Source organism: Leiobunum rupestre, chromosome 5 (genome assembly GCF_980474605.1).
Source record: "Leiobunum rupestre chromosome 5, qqLeiRupe1.1.hap1, whole genome shotgun sequence".
NCBI lineage: Eukaryota > Metazoa > Arthropoda > Arachnida > Opiliones > Sclerosomatidae > Leiobunum > Leiobunum rupestre.
This window is the reverse complement of record NC_143388.1, coordinates 24477940-24497826: the sequence shown is the minus strand read 5'-3', so window position 1 is coordinate 24497826 and position 19887 is coordinate 24477940. Positions and strand designations below refer to the sequence as shown.

The 19887-nt window shown below is 37.5% G+C and overlaps 3 protein-coding genes across 4 annotated transcripts; 1 reads left to right on the top strand and 2 right to left on the bottom strand.

Moving 5' to 3' along the window:
• Window positions 1–6131: 6131 nt before the first annotated feature.
• On the bottom strand, window positions 6132–10003 carry Reps (RALBP1 associated Eps domain containing). Of its 2 annotated transcripts, none has more exons than XM_090175839.1 (2): window positions 9897–10003; window positions 6132–9069 (listed from the first exon to the last, which is right to left on the bottom strand). In XM_090175839.1, exon 2 carries the CDS (start codon window positions 8937–8939, stop codon window positions 7038–7040), a length of 1902 nt encoding a protein of 633 aa, XP_090031965.1. In that variant the 5' UTR covers window positions 8940–9069; window positions 9897–10003; the 3' UTR covers window positions 6132–7037. The 2 variants fall into 2 exon arrangements, with proteins under 2 accessions (XP_090031965.1, XP_090031964.1); XM_090175838.1 differs by lacking the exon at window positions 9897–10003 and adding an exon at window positions 9248–9355.
• Window positions 9437–10345, top strand: RpL28 (ribosomal protein L28). Its single transcript, XM_090175840.1, has 4 exons — window positions 9437–9526; window positions 9755–9848; window positions 9918–10041; window positions 10098–10345. Exons 2-4 carry the CDS (start codon window positions 9762–9764, stop codon window positions 10298–10300), a joined length of 414 nt encoding a protein of 137 aa, XP_090031966.1. The 5' UTR covers window positions 9437–9526; window positions 9755–9761; the 3' UTR covers window positions 10301–10345.
• Window positions 10346–10399: 54 nt separating this feature from the next.
• On the bottom strand, window positions 10400–14454 carry Rop (Syntaxin-binding protein Rop). The gene is made up of 13 exons (XM_090175842.1): window positions 14349–14454; window positions 13895–14026; window positions 13761–13837; window positions 13604–13682; window positions 13436–13539; window positions 13224–13372; window positions 13080–13164; window positions 12782–13020; window positions 12366–12715; window positions 12091–12302; window positions 11939–12030; window positions 11722–11876; window positions 10400–11644 (listed from the first exon to the last, which is right to left on the bottom strand). Exons 1-13 carry the CDS (start codon window positions 14374–14376, stop codon window positions 11583–11585), a joined length of 1764 nt encoding a protein of 587 aa, XP_090031968.1. The 5' UTR covers window positions 14377–14454; the 3' UTR covers window positions 10400–11582.
• Between the last annotated feature and the right edge of the window lie 5433 nt (window positions 14455–19887).

Genomic DNA, 19887 nt, shown 5'->3' with positions numbered 1-19887 from the left:
TTAGTTCCGGGGTAAAGATTAAAAAAATATATTAAAACGGAAATATTTTGAATCTAATTCAGTTAAAAAATTAATAATAACATAAGTATTAAGTAACGTAATAAAATTAACTATGTCACTTCCTTTTGCTTTAATGCTAATTTCCTGACGGAACCTTTTTTCGACACTGACATTATCAGTAGCGTGTTATCATCCTTGTATTTCGCTTAGGCATATTTAGACACTAGGGGGCTTTTAGTACGGGTAAAAGAGGCCCAAAAAGAGCTCTCCAGCGGCAAAATTCGTCCCAACTTGCAATGTGGCCTAAAAATTATATTTTGATGTATTCATCTTACATACTACTAAGTGCTGAATCGAATGAGACCAACAGCAGCGCCGTGGACTGAATAGATAAAGAGTGATAACGGAATTTACATTAGATAATTGACATTTAATCCACAAACAGGTTATGAAAATGTTTTTTTTTCTTTTCCCAGTGATCCGCGGCATGTCTCATTCGACTCAACGTTAAAACATACTACAGAAACGATACCCAACTTGAAAGGATTGCTAAATTTAACATTTGGGGATTTTTTTTTCATATTAGAGAAAAAACCACGCGATTCAAATAAAATAAAAACATTTTGTCGTTACGAACGATTTTAATTATCAACATTATAGATACAAATGTCATAAGATTTCTAAAGGAATGCTTTAGGACCTCGTTTATAAAACAGATGTCCGTGACATTAATGACCTTCGTCAACGCATTATTGATGGATGTGAGACTATTCAGAACAAGACTGAAATCTTCGAAAAGATTCGTCAATCATTTGTACGGCGTTGTCATTTTGAGCAGTTATTGTGATGTTTTACAATTTATTAAAAGACGATAATTATTTGTAACTGATTTTTGCGTATCACTTCCGAATAAGGTTTAGCTGGCGTTATCATTAATCTAAACGAATTTCGGATTATTTACACTTTTAGGTTTTAAGTTTATTCTACATAAACACCAATTCCCCCCATACCATGCACCTACAACACGTACAAGCTTCAACAAGGCTGACTATCCTCGTAGAATTGACGTTTGTCAGTGCCCCAGCAAACCCAACATCATCCCTCCGGCTTCCTATGGACAGTACGCCGGTTTATTGCATTTGTCCGTATAATGTCCCGAAAACCGGATGGAGATATAGATATTGACGTTACTCGGAGGTTAAAAGACGAGCAAATGTCTGATTTTCTCAGAGTCAAAGTACGTCCCGAGGACAAGTACTAAGACGTCCGTCGGGTTTTTAGTGAACATCCCGAGGATGAGTGTACGTTAAGCCTAAAGACGTCCGAGAGTATTTAGTATGGTTAAATATCAGCTTAATCGGGACGTATCCAGGACGTTCATTTGAAGTCTTGTATATCTCTTAGCCGTCTATCTACAGACTCAAACGCCAGTCGATCTGACACCAGTCTTTTAGGAATCTACTACTGGTTGAATATTTGAGCTTCTAACCCATTTTTCTTGAGCCCGTCCGTACAATAAGCGTTCCTAGAACAATGTGCCATATTAGCTACAGAACGAATTAGACAATTTTAAAACCATTCCTTTAGAATTTTTATGACATTTGTATCTTTAAATTTAATAATTAAAACCGTATCACTGAATTAAAATGGCTTTGTCTTCAAACTCATTTTACTTCTAAAAGGACATTAATGAACTTTTGCCACTTGTTATTAAAGTTTCTCGCCTCACGGATAAAAACAATTGATAATTTAATGAAAACAATTTGGTTCAAGGAAGAATATTGTTTGCCAGATTTAAGGCTGTCTGATTTTTTAGGGGAGGTTTTGGGAGCCCATATCTCTGAAACGAAGCACTTTAGGACCCATGTTTATTAGACATTTTTTACTCATAGAGACCCATAGAATGCATATAGAAAGTTTCGGTACTCATATCCGTAATACCCTGTATAGTGCTTGTTGAAATAATGGAAACTTTTCACCTGTAAACTGAACGTCGTGTTTTTGCTGAGCCTTATTATGTCAAAAAAGCTACCTCGTTAAAAGGGAACACTTGTTGCAGACCGTAAAGGTGAAAAGTTCCCATTATCTTAACAAGCACTATATAAACAGTGACTTGCAGGACCTGGCTCTCGGAAATATTACTTCTTGGCAATTTCCTTGAAGATGTTTTATTGAAGCGTCTATTAAATTTTAGAAAGAATGTATGCTGCCAGAAATGATCGACTCCCGATGTATTAGGTCCGTTGATTTAGGGGAGCCCCAATATGTCATTGTTGCGGATGAACAAGCGAAAAAGAAAGGGCGCCCTCAAAGACAAATGCCTCCTCAGACAACATCCGAAGAACGTTTCTTCTCTAGTTACACGGGTACCATACCTGATCTTCATGGAAGATATATCGATGATGTAGTTCAACTCTTCTCGTGCATTCGACCCGATCTAAATAGGCCTTTCTATAAATTAACGGGACCTTCTTGTTTACTGTTTTTTCTTACTTCCACAGTAGGTGGTTTTTTTCGCCTGTTCTGGGTTTTTTGAGCAGGTTAAAAAGTGTAGCCCTATGACGTCATTTTACTCCAATTCTATCTTGACGAAAAAATGAGTTGGGAGTAAGAAGGGAGTAGTTAAGGGTTATTTATTTGTTTAGTTTTTAAGATGGCGACCGGTGGTGAGGTCATCAATATATGACTCATTTTTCTTATTTATTTAATAATAATAATAATAATCAGCTAGGCTAATACGGTAATACCCAAGGCAACACCTTAGGCCTAAGTCATAAAGCGACTTTTGAAGTCATTAACTAGCATTTAACAATTAGATTTACGTTATTAAAAGCTTGCCACATGTGAAGATGTTCAAAACCCGTCATGTTTTCGTGAAACGAAATTCAAGCAGACGAATTTTCTATATAAGCTAGATTACTCCCTCTACACCTGCTTTCGAGGAGGAGTAAAAAATGTAACCTTAGAGCTCTGGAACTAGCGAACAAAATTCGGGACAGGGTAAATCTTACCCCGAGAACAGTCGAATAAAACGTTTTAGGGTAAAAAGTTTACACTTTTTGTCCTCGGACAGGCGAAAAAAAACCACCTAATGTTTCAACAGCTCTCCCTCTAAAGAGAGCGAATGAATTCGTCCATAGGTTTGAATGTACAATTTCAAGAACAAGATGGGCAGTCGTAGCGAATTTATAGAAAGGCCTATTCCTTCCTCAAGGCTTTCCGTGCCATGCATCACGCATTGGAATATACAGCAGGTGTGTTCGGCAACACCACAAATTTTTTGGATATAATAGTATCTTTATCGGGGGCTGACGTTTCGACCAGCATTTATGTAAAACTCACTGATAATCGTCCACACTTACTACCGTCTTCCTGCCATCCAAAACACACGACACGGTCGATACCTTATTCAAAGTTTATACGTTTGCTCCACCAACAACGATTTTAAGACAAAAGCCACTGAAATGCGTGATAGTTTCATCACTATTTGGCCATTATAGGGTAGTGCAGTTCCCTTTCATATTTGGGTAGAGAGATCAATATTTCTTTGGTAGCCCCGGTTCGGCTTTTTTATATTTAGCAACATTTATTTATTTCTAACCCTCTTATTTTCATCCCATTTTAGAAAAGGGAATCACGCACTAAAGCTCAATAAAAAAAATACACAAAACAATATACGGTAAAAACATTTTACAGTAATTATGAAATCTTAATATACATACAATTATTTTCAAATTCAACCCGTTCACTGTCGTTTTGACTTTCCATCCTCAGCTTCATACAGTGGAGAGAATACTTCGAGATAATTTCAGGATCCTGTAGCTTGACCCAGAAACTAAAGATATTTTCCCAGATCTTCCTCGATTTTGCTACCGGCGTGACCAGAATTAGTGAGAGCGCATGATTACAAAAAACACCCGAATTGTTCGGAATTGGTATACAACTCTGAAAATTGATACAAGTGCTTTGGACTATAATATCCTCGACTACCTCCTTTTTATTTTTCAAAAAAACTACTGGAAAAAAGTTAATTAGCAAAAGATCCGGTTGTTTCCGAGGACTCGTGTATCTTCGTTTATCGTGTTTTTAAAATTGATTCATCTAAGTTGCACCACATCTCCCCAACTTTACGAATAAAAGTAGTAAATCGTATGTAGCTCGGGTGGTAGAGGTGGTAAAGTTTGGATTTGTTTATGGTGATACATGTCATAGTACTACTTAAAATCTGATATGGGACCACATCGAGGTATTTCAAAAATAAAACGTCTAAAAACCTAATCATTTAAGCGACAACAACGGCGCCATCTTGTCAAAATTGAGCGTGAATGCTCCAGCTTTTCTCCGAAACTACGCCGGAAATCGACTTCAGCGACGCCAAGTTTGTCGACATGGAACTAAAATTAACCGAGATTTTCCTATTCCCAGTATTAACGGATGCTTTTGAAAGCCCGAACAGTGATTCTTGGTCCATGGTATTATAAAAAATAAGTATGCTTTTACAGCGGCCGTAAAGCTCAAACTGACCGAGAAAACCCTTACACGCTACCACCATCTATGGTACCACTATCAAAGGGTAGTCTATCCTAGTATTTTTACTATTTTAATCATAGGTAACATTAATTTTAACAGTCCGTAAATAAAAATAACAAGATGTCACGGACATTTAAGTACATGCAATCCCCCCGATTTATTAACTATATTTTTAATATTAAATTTGAACAACTTTAGCTTAACGAACCCAAAAGGAATTTTTCGAGTTGCCTGGTTTTGGAAATAAGGTAGCGAAACTCGAACACTTTAAATTGATTTTTAGACAAACCGAATTTTTCAAGTTATCTGATTTTGGAAATGAGGTAGCGACACGCGAACGAATTTATTTGGACCTATATGGCACCCGAGTCCATTGGTACGAAATTTAAATATCTTAATACTGCGTACGCGGAGTATGAGGTCCCGCGAATTGGCCATAAATCTAACTTAAAATTAACATTTGTTAATGCAACCGAAAACGTAGTTCAAAAATAATCAGTACTAACTCAAAATATAATTTACAACGAAGTCGGATTTAATTTAATAAAGTTGTGTACATTTAAAGTAGGGATGCACCGATATATCGGCTAATTTTTCAAATATCGGTATCGGCCAATATCGGCTTAAGCGAGGCCGATATTAGCCGATATTTCTGGTATTAGAAAAACATTTTCTAGTGTTTCTTTTTGATCGCTGTTGTAGGAAATAATTATTCGCGTCCAAAACGGTCAGGAATCATAAGTGGTTTTTAGACTCCAAAAGCCTTAGATCATATCATTTTTTAACAGGTGATTACGAGAGTAAACAAAAAAGCATAATATTGTGATAGGTAACTTTGTTAATATCGGCTATCCAAGGCCGATATATCGGCCGATATTATCGGCCACGATTAGCCGATATATCGGCTGTACCCATATCGGTGCATCCCTAATTTAAAGTTGAGAATCGCCAATAATTACTAAAATGGGCAAATGCCCCACTTCCGGGGCCCCGATCACACAACTGTTAACAATGCCGGCGAGGGCATGATATTTGCAATTGATTGACGTATCATGTGTCTTTGTACCTCTAACGTACCGCGAGAAATCGCGCGGACACCATACACACAAATTCTTTAGGATGTTGCCATTTCTTAAAAATTAACTAAAGTGTTGATCGAAAATTCGAGGACGTAATAAACAAACAGATGTATCTTTGTCCAAACGCCCAAAGCTTTGTTCTAACTTTGACAAACTAAGCCGTTTTCACCTTAACAAAATTAAATAAAGATTAAAATGATTATTAGGACACCCTAAACGAAATGTGTATTCTAGGAAACTCATCTTTGACCATTCGCGTACAGATGGCGATAGTAGTCGCAAACACTGTAAATGCACTTCTCCCTGAACACCGGTGCGCTGCGTGAGGAATACTTCTACAGGCGCCATTCGACCAAATTTTAAAAAGGAGCTCTGTAGGTTCGGCGATGACCGCCATTTTGGGGTTATTTTTCTTATCTGTATTTAAAAGCATTGATAACGTCGTGTCACGTGGACAGTGGAACTAATTTATTGTTGAATATGCCTAGAGTTTAAAATTAAACACTCCAAATTAAACCTATGACATAATTATTATCCATTTTTAATGACACTTGTGTCATACAGAGAATATGGCTTTTACAGGTAGACGATATAATTTGCGCAATATTAAATTCAACTTAACAAATTATTTGAGTCTTATCAATATCAAGCCTACATATTAAAAGTAATGGTACAGGAAAATTCAGGTTACGTACCGATTACCCATAAAATAAATGGAATATTTGTTTTTCATCTGTTTTCAACATATTCGTTAATGTTTAAATACAACAAGTGTTACCATTTTTTTCTCAAGGGTTCCATAATTTTTACAAAATAGAGAAAATAATTAGAAAAAAAAATTATTGGCAATTAGAAAGTTTGTATGGTGGATCAACCAACTTCTAAGTTTTTGTGAGTATTTCAGAGATAAAATGACAAGAAAAATGAATTTAATATTAAATCGTCTATTATTTAAATAATTAACATTTATGAAGCTTCATTTTGCTTATTTCTTAAGAAATATAATGAAATATTTGATCTCAGCTTATTCATTTGAAGTACTGGGTACTTTTTTTTATTAATAGTTAGCTCTATATCATTTTTAACTGTATATTTAAATATCTTTAAAAAGCCAAATATCTGTTTTCTAAAAATAGGGTCCCCTATTTTTATGATAATAACCGGTAAATATAAAGAAGACTAACACCGATTTGCCTAACCATCACGATTTTACAAAGTCAGCAAATCGAACTTTCTCAAAAAATCTGCGTTGTAATACACAACTAGTTTAAAAAAGGAAATGTTTAGCGCCTACCTGATCTTTCTATCACCTGGGATTCTGGGTTTATAAATAAGAATTTATGGCATTTTCTTGAGAATTTGCCTTCAAAATAACTCACAAGCTGTCCACTGTAACAAATTCCAATTTCCCAAAATTTGACTTTCTTTTTAAGACGTGGAATTTTTCATGTGTTCTAACTGAATTTCCAAAGCGATACGTTCAGCCATAATTTCAGACAGTTCTTGATCCAGTTCGCTGTTCATACGGTTTAGCTGCGTGTTGCGTTCCTTGTGCATTCGAATCACAACTTGTAATTCCCGCTTCTCATGCAGAGTGCTGGTAGCGCTTGTCACAGAAGGCGCTGACGAATACCGCTTCTTCTCCCTTTCCATTTCTGTTAAATCATTCGATGCAGCCTCGTCTCGGGAGAGTTGAGGCAGTTGCTCGTTAGTTAGGATAGTAGCTCCTCCCATGTTAACGTCAAAGTCGAGACTGAGAGACGACGTGGTTTTAACATTTGAAGAGGTTGGTTTGCGGTAAACTTCGAAAGCCCCTGCGGCACTAGGTGATATGCGTGGTGGCACGGCGGGAGGAATTCCGGAGTGAGAGAATTGCTCGCTTTTTCCTATCCTATTTAAATCTAACGAAGAACTGCGGGTGTGGTTTCGTTTTGGTCGAGGAGGAGGGGGTGGAGGTGGCTCTTTCTTTGGTCCTTGGAGTACCACAATTGACGAAACTCCAACGGCATTATTAAAGCTGGCAGCTTGACTCGTGACTGAGGAGCTCATATTTGAGACAGCTAAACTGGTATGTGAAGAAAATGGTGCCGAATCAAAAGCGCAATCTTTGATTTTGTCATCTTCATGATGGGGTTGAAAATCGGGTGTCAATCTAACAGGAACAGGGTGAAAAATTTGAGGATCTTGCTCAACTGAGGCAGCGGAGAAATCAAAATTAACAGGTTTTGTACCAGGAGAAGAAACGGTACTCGTAGGGGATTCTTGGAATTTAGTCCATTCTTTATTCTGCGGAGATAGTTGTTCAGTCGGAGATGTTGTTTTGGAGCTTTTTGATTGGAAAATAATTTCTGGGGCAATTGAAACTGTTGTTTTAGGTATTACAGGTACCAGTGACTGTGGTAAAGTATCGGGTAAACTTATATTATTTCTACGTAAGACTACTAAATGCATGGCTGTGCAGAACTCCGCTAAACTCAAGGCACCATCTTTATCTATATCGGAAAGCTGCCATATCTTTGACAGTTCTTGAACAGGCAGTTTTGATTTCTCAAAAAAATCCTTGGCAACGCTGCCTGATATCTTCTTTGTCAAATCAGGTTGCATTTTACTAAACTGTTCGGTGTAATACACTTCCTGTTCGCTATTAATAGTCCATATTTCATTCTCATCGTCGCTAGAATGTCTCTCTGAGCTTTCCCCTTCCTCGTTTCCCAATAAATGATCATGATCAGAATGAGCTGACTCTCCATTGGCATCTTCCTGATTGAAAGAGGTCCATTTTCTGTCCTTGGGGCTGCCCCTTTCACAAGGGGAAGAATTCTGCGAGTCAGTTTCACCAACTTGACCAACTAAAGCTTGATATTGAATTTGGGTGATGTGAGGTTGCAAGTTTATTTCTTGGGCAGTGGAGGTGTTGAGTACTGGTTTTGGAATGCCTGACACGGATACGTGTAGCCCATTGATCTTGTCAGTTGACGCTACCGGAGCCGGAGGTGTAACTTCGAAGCTCATTACACCAGAGCCAAACCTTGGCAAAGGTATTTCAATACCAGAACTAAACGTTTCGGGCTTCAAAGGTAGTCCATTTTGGGCAGCTGCTACTAATTTCAATGCGATGTAGAATTGACTACGACCAAAATGGCCCAATCGTTTTGCTCCACACAACTCTGCAATTTGGTCTAATTTTTCGGGTGGCAATTGGGAGGATCTAAATAGCTCAGCAACTTTAGGTCCTTGCAATTTCCCTTGATTTTCTTTATCACAATGACTGAAGAGATCTTGGAAAAATGACTGTTCAGATTCCTTTAAGGTTAGTCCTATACCCTCCATGGTGATTTAATCAATTGGCCACAAATAAGATTTTCAAACAAATTTCTGAAATCTACGATAGATAATTGTACCATTTCAGCATGATAGCTGGTTAAGTAATCCCCAGTTCTTCGGTTTCCAGCATTCGAATCTGCAAAAGCCATTAGTATGAATTAAATAATGTAAGGGGCGTAATGACACTTAATGGATAGGGGCCTAGTTCGTTCATTTAGGTGCATAGCAAAGGCCTAAAACCAAAACCATCTGCTTACTACGGTTTCAAAAGCAAATAACTTTCTAAAAACTTTATAAATAAGAAATATACTTACCGATATAAGTTAAAAATATTTTGGTTTGTAATTTAAATAACACATCATACTACCTACTAATTGCAAAAATAAATAAGATAAAATTGCCGTAAGACGAGAAAAGATGAGATCCGAGGATTAAAGAAAAAAACTCTCATAGATGGCGTTCTTGGTTTAAATTTACCAAAGAGTGGGAGCCATAGTGGGAACTGGGAAGGTGGGAGCAGGGGGACTCGGGGAGATAAATCAGCCATTTTTTACGAAGTCGTCCACGTGTGGTTTTACGCCGTGAATATTTTGGTAATCCCCTTTAAAATATTAAAATATTTACTTATAATTGAATTAAAATCTTTTAGAAATTTAATGTTTCGATAGGTTTTAATATTTTAATGTAAATTTCATAGTAGTAAAAAATCTAACCTCGCTGTAAATTGAATATTTAAGCCTTTGAACTCATGAAGCCTTTTAAGCCTTTGCTTAATTTCCCATGCACATGTTTCACAATTTCATTCCTTTTTGTCCTTCAAGCTTCAAAATGTCTGCGGATTTACAATGGATGATTGTTAGAAACTGCTCGGGGTATTTAGTTAAAAAGCGTAACATCGGCAAGCATTTTAGCACGGTAAAGAAGCACCAAATTTAATGTACACAGAAATGTGAATAGAATGACACAAAATATTTTCAATTACAGGATCCTTTGAACCCCAAGAGCATTCACAGTGGACGTTACTGCGGAACAATTCACAAGAAAGCTCTAACCGTACACCCACATCCAAGTGGCAAGGGTGTTAATCTAGTTTACAAGAAGAGGCGCAGTTAGTATACAATTATATTCTATGTCTTGGAATCTATGCTAATAAGGTAATTATAGTGCAACAGAAACCAGCAAAGAACATCGTGACAGTGTCACATACTAAAGGATCCAGGAAGACTATGACCTCAATTAAGAAGTTCATCAATGCCAATCGTTACAGGCGTGATTTGAAGATGTTGGCTCTGAGGAGAGCTAGTGCCATCTTGAAGAGCCAGCGTCCATTCTTGTCTAAGAGGAAAAGTCCACGCAAGAAGGAATAATTAATACCTTAACTTGTATTATGAAAATAAAATTCCTCTCATGAACATTTTTTTATTTTGCTTGAGAAACAGGTTTACAATAGTTAGCTAATCACAAAAGGAGAAAAAAATTGACTAGATGAAGCTTAGTTTTTTTAGAACATTTAAGCATAATCACAAAACCATTACTGACAAGAGTTTCAAATTTTATAACACCCATGTGACTCATTAAGAATTTTTTATGAAGATTTGAGACCATTTTTACTAATTTTTGTTGCGTATGTTCTTTTAATAGAAACATTATTTACACCAAGTCTGAAAAAGATTGTACTAATTTGCGTGGACCATTTTAGCATTATGGTTACTATAGTTATAAATATACAAGCGAAAGGCTAATTGACAACGCAGTAGAAGCCAAAATTCATAACAATGCTACTTTTTCTATATTTCAAGCCAATTTTCAGTGATTGATTTTAATTTCATACCAAAATAGTAATTTAAATTTATAATTTTTGTAACATTATGAACTCTAGAGGAAAAAAGAGAAAGTCTGCAAAGAACCAAGAAAAATAGCATTGTCACAAAATAGTTCAGCTTTTGATTATAATTAATCTTTTAAAAATCTAACAAATGTCATAACCACATAGATTTACTCTTATATATATATACAATTATGTGAACTTGTGTCCTAATATTGACAAATGACAGTTAACTAATACTACAAATGTAATTGCGGTATCAATTACAGTTATTTTAAAGGCATTTTTTTTCTGTTTGTAAATGATTAAAAGTAGTGAGATGATAAAAACTTAATTCTTCTTACAAGTGAAGCTAGAAAGCTAAGACGAACATGTTGATAAATATTTCTTTTAGAAAATATATAAAATGGATTGATATAATAACATTTACAACAAAACTCAAGGCCTTAATTGTAAGAGCGACTACCGACCTTTATCTACCGTAATATAATATTTGTCTTAAATAGCCCAAAAGGGAGGAATGGTTATTGAATCAGTTCTGGGGATTAAAACCCATAAATAACACTCAATACTGGTCATATCTTTCCATAATTTAAAAATAACAATAATTAGAAATAAAAATATTTCAAATTACAAAGATTATTAAGGAAGAAAGCTTTGAGAACACCCAAAATATCTTACAAAATTTTACAGGAGAAAAAGCTTGATTAACGATGTATAATTTGGCAATGTATTTTAGATCAGGTAGCTTTTATCTTCCTAATAATGTAGTAATTCTAAAGTGATAGTTTTATACGTTCCCTTTTTCTTTCTGTTGGATTGACTTAGTTGCTCAAATCACGCAAATCGCTTAAAAAGCCTTCGGGTGTAATAATATGATCCGATCCTAATTAAGTATAACAAAACCAACATAAAAATCAGCCAAACATTGTTTAATGGGTAAACATTTCTGAAAATAATTACCTATTATAACCTCCCAATTCTTTAAAGCTGCGGTAACTTCATATGCTGCTCGCATTTCTGAATAAGTCATTCCACCCAGAATGAATACAATTAGTCGGGGTACATTCTTTATGTTTGGTGTATTTTTGTCCTTGTGCCAGTGACCGTATCGAACGCTGTAACAAAAATTTGTTATATCTAATCCATTAAAAAAAGTAATAAAAAAACGAAAAAATACCTTGTTGGTGTTGGTCTTCCATAAGAAGAAGGTGTCATTCGTTGGAATAAAAATGGAAAATGTTTCGCATCTAGCTTGTCATCAATTGTATCCTGTATGACAAAAAAATTCAATGTAATAATTCTGAAGCGTTAACCTGTTTAAATACTAACCTCCATAATGTCTTTCAGAACCGGTGTCCATCGAGACATTTGGTACGTTTGCTCAGTGATTCTCTCTTTCCTTGGTACCTGGTAGGTTTTCTTACGACCGCCGTCAGTTAGCACATTGATACCCAGATTCGCAATATTGGTGATAATACATTTATCTTGCGGTGGAATTTGGGCATGCTGATTTAAACGAGAAAGATTCTCTTCAGAAATTCCTAAATTCCAAAAGAAAACCATTAAAGGCGACTATGAAAACCTGCCATAAAAGAAATTCTTACCATTTTTGGATAGAATGTATAGTAATATGATACGAATTTTATTGGAAGTGCTAACGTTGGCATCCATCAGAATAGGAACGACATTTCTCATCGGATCTTTAATTTTTTCACCCTCAGCATCAGTTCCCATGGCCAAGTTCTGCTCAATCTTGCACAGCTTAACCACATAGTCCTGATACTCTTTCATGCAATCCTCTGCTAAGTGTAAATGTGTGGAATATTTACTCAGTTCCTTCTGATATTGGGGCATTTTCTTTATCATGGTTGATAAGTCCTTCATACTGGCTTTATCACCACCCCCTGCCATACGTTTACTGTCGATAAATTTCTTTAGTTCCTTTGTGACAGCTCTGAAACAAACATTTATAAAGAAAACTGAATATCATCAGAAGGAGTTACAAATTTATTAATCTTACTGCGAAACAACGGCAATATGCTGATGCCTTAATTCAACCCATAGGTCATCATTTTCATCCAACAAAACTTCTTTCTCACGAACATCATTACCGCAAGCAGACTCAAATTTATACACGTCATTTTCAATGTTAAGTAAGTCATAAGCCATAGCTTGAAAAGTTAATTCGTGTAACAAAGGTGATACGCAGTCAAAGCCACGGTCCATTAAAAGAAGCTGTGATCGCATTTTTTCAGGACCCTATCAAGGTAAAAAACTTTAAAATACTGACCTGACGCAAAAAATTATAACAACGCTACCTCTCCCATAGTAGGGTCGTCTGCTTTGTAGCCATTTAATTTTGTTTCAATAAGTTGGGCTAGTTCTACATTACGGTCAAAATCTCTACACAGATTATGGAAGTAGGTTAATTAAGGCAAAAGGAAATTACAAGGCAAACTTACGCTCGATATCTGATTGATGGATACTCTCCCAATGTGGAACACAATGTAGCCACTTGTTCGGCGATTCTTTCCATAATTTGCATACGAGTACCTGCTTTAGATGGGCTGTAAAATGCTTGAAAAGCTTCAGGATAGTCTAGTGAAAATACCTATAAAGAATGTCAAAATTTAAAATTCTATACTATGAAATTGGCATATAAAATATTACTAGCCTGAGATTCGTAAGGTAAGAAGGCAACGTTAATTTCTTTTAGGGCTTTTATGTACTTTGCACATGGCGATTTCACCATTTCATTAAATAGATCATCAGGGCATGCTACATAAGAAAAACGTTTAATAATTACCTGACTAATGTAAAGGAATAAATAAATATAATTAACCTTCTGTCAAAAATAAGTAAGCACAACGGTACTGTGTTCTATTTGGTGTTCCAAAGTCATTCATGAAGCATCGAATAGACTGAATAAAATAGAATAACAAATAAGTTATTGATTCAAATTTAATTATGAACTGTACCAAAATAATACTGAAACACACCTTTTCGGAAGGTGTGATTAAATATACTGCTTCCATATTTGGTAAAGGCTCACGTTTTTTTCCGATATTTTCGACAACTAAGGCGGTAAATATTAAATTATAAATTAAAACTAATAATAAACAAATAATTTTACTTGTAATTCCTTCTGCTGCGATCTCGTGCATTTTACAACATGCCGAGATCATACGCATTCCAAGTTTATCCACAACAAGAACTTTCCAGTCGGCTTTTTTTCTGACTGCGCGAATGACATCGTTCATAATTTCTATTACCAAAAATTTTAGTTTAGTGAAACTAGTAACCAAAACAATTTAATTTATTCTACAATAATATCATCAAAATAATTCATTTTAATCATTTTGGAGACTTATATAAAATATTACATCATTGGAAAAATTGGGTTTCAAACAGGCGGTAGGCGTAGCCCAATATCTAATAGCTAAGGCACTGTTATTTCTTCACTACATTAGGAATTCGAATACATTTTATTATTGTTATTTAATAGGTTCACAATTTTACATAATGTAGATAAATATATAATAAAACAACTTACTAAAATTATAAAACTCAACTAAATAATTACTTACTGTTGCCGACTTGCACTTTCAGCGCCATTTTGAATTTAATGCTGCGTAAAAGTTATTTTTGGAAAAACAATAATGACGTCAGATATGCAGTATCCCGACCAACTTATAGCGTTTTCCATTGGGAACCTCCGAGTGTGATCCGGATTTTTTGAATGACGTCACTGCTCTCTGTAGGAGGCGCTCGGAGGATTCGCCCTGGTAGCTCCCAATGAAATACGAAACGTTTTCGGAGCACTCTTTTGTTTCCCTCCGACTCTTGAGTTGGGGCAGCTGGGAGCACTCCGGGAGGGAGTACCTTGGTCAATGGAAGACGATCCTCCCTCTCGGAGTTTCCCCTTTTTCCCAATGGAATACGATTTTGATTTTGGAGCACTGCGGGAGTGCTCGGAGGTTCCCAATGGAAAACGCTATTAAAACTTCTCGTTCGCTGCTCCATGCGAACGCACCAACGGAGCACAATTGGCCGTGAAAATATCTAGAAAGTGCTTCCACAATAAGGGAATAGACGATTCAATAAAACATCTCCAAGGAAATTGGAAAGAAGTAATATTTCCGAGAGACAGGATCGACATATAACTGTTTATATACTGCTTGTCGAACTTATCTGGGCCAAGACTGCCGCCTTTCGAAAGTTTCGGGCATCGCCCTCTCTGGAGTCTCGTCATTATTTTGCTAAGCATCGTACCAAACTAATCTCACACATCCGCCCCGCAAAATATGAATATGAAACCTCCCTTGTGGAGGACGTACCCAATAATCTGAAAGCTCTCTACTCCCATGTGGCCCGCACTTTAAATCCCAAGAAGCCTCTTGTTGTGGTTGTAAATAACGCATGGGAAACTCTTAGGGATCCCGCCTCAATTGTTGAGACACTAAATGATTTTTTCCGCTCAGTCTTTAGTGAAGAACTCCATAAGGAGGCGGTTTACCTGGGCGATTTCTTTTCACAACTCGATGGAGGTGCTTCGCCCTCTGTTGACACCCTGCCCCCCTTGGATTTTGGCCTGACATACACGAATGTTCGTACCTATCTTCGGCGATTGAAAATTCACAAGTCACCGGGACCGGATAATCTTCATCCGCGACTATTACGTTAGGGCTCGTCTATACTTGTCACTCCTCTTCGCGCTATATAGAGCTCCCTGGAGTCCGTTGACCTGCCTGCAATTGTAACGGGCAAATGTTACAGCGATACGAAAATCGTCCAACTCTAGTGCGTTCGACTCCTTCCACGGGATTAGCCTCACTTGCTTCCCTCGTAAGGAACTCGAAACTAACGTCCGGGACACTTTGGTTTCATTCCTCACTAAACGCTCATTCTTCTCAAATGACCAACACGGTTTTCTTTTAAAACGGTTTTGTTTCACCAACTTACTCGCTACTCTGGAGGAGGTTACTCAGTGGCTAGACAACGGAGACTCTGTTGATCTCATTTATCTCGACCTACGGAAGGCCTTTGACACAGTCCCCGATACCCTGCTTATCCGAAAACTGGAAATTCTTGGAGTCCTACATATGATCGTTAACTGGATTGCCGACTTTTTGAGTGGTCAGCTCCAACGAGTAGTTCTTGGGGGTGTCTGCTTTGCTTGGTCGGAGGTTAATAGCGGTGTGCCTCAGGGGTCTGTCCTAATGCCAATAACGTAGAGTATCACCATTGGGGTGGTCAAAGTCAGATCCTACTCAATTTTGATCCCAATTCAGCACCGCATCAAACGAGTCAAATGTGGGTGAAGAAGGTCAGTGACGCTGCAGCAGCATACGGATGGTCCGATCGAGTAACGGTGAGCAACGCATTACCACGTCTCAAGGGATCAGCCAAGGTATGGCTGGAAGGATTAGACACGGTAGTTCACACTTGGCCAGAATGGTCTGCGCTATTGGAAAAGTGGTTTCCGCCACCTAAAAGTATCCAGGCAATGCAACGTGACATGGAGCGAAGAGTCAGAAAATCGGGTGAAAGTGTGGTGACATACTACCACGACAAGGTAGCCAAGGCTAGAATGTGTGGCTTATCAGAAGAGGCCAGGATTGAATACATATTCACTGGGCTCAATAATCACACACTAATCACTGCTCATAGTATAAGAGAGTTCAAGACGCCTCCCGAGCTACTTGTTTCCATCAAACAACTAGAAGATAGATTACGTCTGACTCCCGACGCCCCAGACGCTCAACGAAAGAAGTCGTTCCCAGATTGGCCAAATGACAGTAACGGTAAATGGTCAACAAATGGAGAATCTCAGAAATCATGGATCCAAATAAAACCTTCAATGGAAGGAAATCAAATTAAACCACGTAACATCGAGAAGGATGAGCCGTTGTGCTACAATTGTTCTAACTATGGGCATGTAGTGAAAGACTGTCCAAAACCGCCACGAAAACCAAGATGTGAGAAATGCCACGAAACGAAAGACTGCAGCCAAAAGCGGCCGCCAACGAAAACTAGTCCCAAGGACACATTACACGTAGAAACGGAAGACGTAAAACAAGACGATAACCAAAAGTATTTTAAAAATTCCTTAATCAATGGACAACCGATCAAATCATATATTGACCTAGGAAGTAAATGAGTCATTATAAGACGCCCGACGAATGAATTTAAAATACAAACCAGAGGACGACGGGATTGCGATTGGAGGCTACGGTGTTGGGATTACCCAAGCGACGATCGAGGTAGACCAAATGAAGGCCACAGTCGAAATGTTTGTAGTCGCGGATCACGTACAAAGTATCCCGCTATTAATTGGACAATCTCTGACGGAACAACAACATGTCACAATCGTCTAACGTCCAAACACTCTCAGGCTATTCGAAGAGAACCGCGAAGCAGGGGAAGAAGACGAATGTCTGAGGAACTTGCAGATTCCAGGTATGCCAGAGCAAGCAGCGACCTGTTGGGCTAAAGATACGATAGTGATACCGCCAAACTACATCGGATTTATAGATCTAATGGTAAACGAACCAGGAAATGGGGCATCAGAGATATGCATTGAAGGCCATTTACGAATGCTACCCGGCAAAGAATACTGCATACCCAGAGGTCAAACTAAAGTTCCAATTAGTGTTGTAAGTCGGAAAATTTCCCGCTCTTAAAATTTTCCGGAAAATGACCGAGACCTTTTTTTCTGAAAAGTTTCCGTATTTTTCCGAAAAAAAATAAAAAAAAGTTTTCATTTCATGATTAGTCTAATATATTGTTTGCAAATTTAAATAAAGTGGCATTTTCACCTAAATTTTTCGAATCTGATAGTAAAACTAAACCTCTAGACTAGTTTAAACTGATTAACAATGTAATATTACTACATAAGTAAAGATCGTTAAATGTGCGCTCTGGCGGCGTTACTCGGCATTATCGACAAACTGAGTCAAGGGGATGAAATCGTTGGAAGGGGAAGGAAAAAAAGTTGAGAAACGTGTGAAAAATTTATCCCCTTAGTCCATGCCTTAATTATGCTGCCGCGATTCAAGTTATTTCATGGAGTAATTTTTTTAAATAATGAATTTTTCGTCCCATACATTTGAAGCTTGTTATCAATATCCCCGGGGAAAAAAGAAGAGTAAAAACGATGAATTAACTGTTTCCAGAGGTGGGCAAAAAATTGCGAGCGTTCGGAAAAATGAGCATATAGAGTTTTAAACACGGCTTGCTCAAGTGAGCGAGTACTCAAGGCAAACGAGTTTATTTTCTCAATCTCTTATTGAGAAGCCTCTGGGCGAGCGCCGAATAGTTCGCTCTGGCGTTGATGGCTGACGGCGCGCTGAGGGAGATTCCCCCCTCGACGGGTTAGTTCCCTCACTTTTAAGCGCTCACCGCGCGCTGAGCGAGATCTCCCGATCTTCGGAATAGCCCCCTCACTTTTAAGCGACGCGTTAGTACCCTCAGTAGAAAGCGCTGACGCAGCGTTGAGGGAAAATTACCGAGAGAAGGAATAGTTCGCTCAGATTTGTGCGCTAGCTACGCGCGGATTTTGATCACGGTGAGCGACGGTAAAGTTCGTTTACGCAAATCGCTCACAGCGCGGCGAGCAAAAATTTCAAAAATCAAACATTAAACTATTACTCGGCTATGGGTTTATTATATACTTTTTTTATTAATAAAATGAAGGGTACTCTAAACGTCGGGAGTTAATGATATCTCCGATTGAATAAAATTCAAAGGTTCTTCCTAATTTATCCAACGATAAACTAGACTGCAAATATTCCGTTTAGTGTTAAAAGAGCTTTATTAAATATTAAAAGCCACAAATTATAACAATAGGCGCTAGTATACAATCTTTTGGTCTTGACAAACTTGGCAGGTGAAATGGGCTACGCGGTACGCGTTTCTTAATTTTTAGGGGATTGTGGCTCGCGCTACTTTAATGGAAAATATTAATTAATGATCGGTACCATAAAAACAAGTGGACATTTACTAACCCCTAATCCAACTCATTTGTAAATCTCCAGAATTTAATAGACAGTTTTAGCAACTACCTACAGGGGCGGTGCCAGAAGATTCTTAGGTGTAGGCTAATAATGTTTAAAAAATCAATGTAACAAAAATCAACAGTGAAGAAGCTGTCAACGATCACCGTCAAGCTCAGCATGTGGGGAGTGGGGACCCGCTGGCTGCCGGGGAGTATGAACAAGGAGGGAGGGGGTGGCATTACCAAGGTAACCTATTTAAAGTTACTATAGACAATAGGCTATAATCACTATGCTGTAAACATTGTGTCGCGCGAAAGCGATCCAAATCTAACGACTGACGATTACGATAAAAATTACATCATTCTTCCGAACTTCAAAAGGGCGTTATTTTATTTCTGGGGAGGGGGGATTTCTATTTGAACTTGTAATAACTTACACACAAATATTTTCTTTACATTTTTCTGTTTTTATTGCTTACGATGTTACATTTTATATACAATATCGGAGATATTTCAATAATTATTTAAATCTTCGCTCTTGCTTGATACCTACAAAGATTCTCAAAGATAATTGTGTGGAGCGTGTCATTTTCGCTTAATTTGGTTTGACAACAATGAAACGAAACCAAAATTAGTTACCGCCATACGCCAAACGAGGAGGCAATGAACACCGCTAATGCCCCACAATGGAACATTTTGAAATAAAAAAGGATCCACCGTGGAACTTCGGATGTCATTAGAAAGTGTTCATCTTGTAAAATACGGAACAATTAAAACAGCGAATATATTTTAGTTTCAATAGTTCAGCATTTTAGAATCACACAGCCTAATGGCCTTTAGACCAAACGAAGGTGGTCCTGAAAAGGACCGTTTTGGTTTTAGCCAATTATTTGGCTTCTTCTGGTTTTTGAATTTTTGAGACCTTTACGCAAGAACAACCAGCTACAGCCACTTCGGGGGCTTTGTTGGCATTGTCCAACTGCTCCTTATACAACTGGAGTTCAAATTCCATTGCCCCGTTCTTTAACTTGGCATTCATCAGCTCATCTGGCCTTTGGTCGAGTTCTTGTTCGTTACAGAAAATATCAAAATATTTTTCTGTAAATCGTCCTAAAATATAAAAAAACAAA

What these genes read in the sequence shown, in the direction of transcription:
- Reps (XM_090175839.1), bottom strand. Translation starts at nt 8,939, where the DNA reads ATGGAGGGTATAGGACTAACCTTAAAGGAATCTGAACAGTCATTTTTC.
- RpL28 (XM_090175840.1), top strand. Translation starts at nt 9,762, where the DNA reads ATGTCTGCGGATTTACAATGGATGATTGTTAGAAACTGCTCGGGGTAT. An exon ending in TCGGCAAGCATTTTAGCACG is followed by an intron (nt 9,849 to 9,917) that starts GTAAAGAAGCAC and finishes TTTCAATTACAG; the next exon opens with GATCCTTTGAACCCCAAGAG. An exon ending in AGTTTACAAGAAGAGGCGCA is followed by an intron (nt 10,042 to 10,097) that starts GTTAGTATACAA and finishes AGGTAATTATAG; the next exon opens with TGCAACAGAAACCAGCAAAG.
- Rop (XM_090175842.1), bottom strand. Translation starts at nt 14,376, where the DNA reads ATGGCGCTGAAAGTGCAAGTCGGCAACA. An exon ending in TTACTTATTTTTGACAGAAG is followed by an intron (nt 13,540 to 13,603) that starts GTTAATTATATT and finishes TTTCTTATGTAG; the next exon opens with CATGCCCTGATGATCTATTT. An exon ending in ATACATTCTATCCAAAAATG is followed by an intron (nt 12,303 to 12,365) that starts GTAAGAATTTCT and finishes TTTGGAATTTAG; the next exon opens with GAATTTCTGAAGAGAATCTT.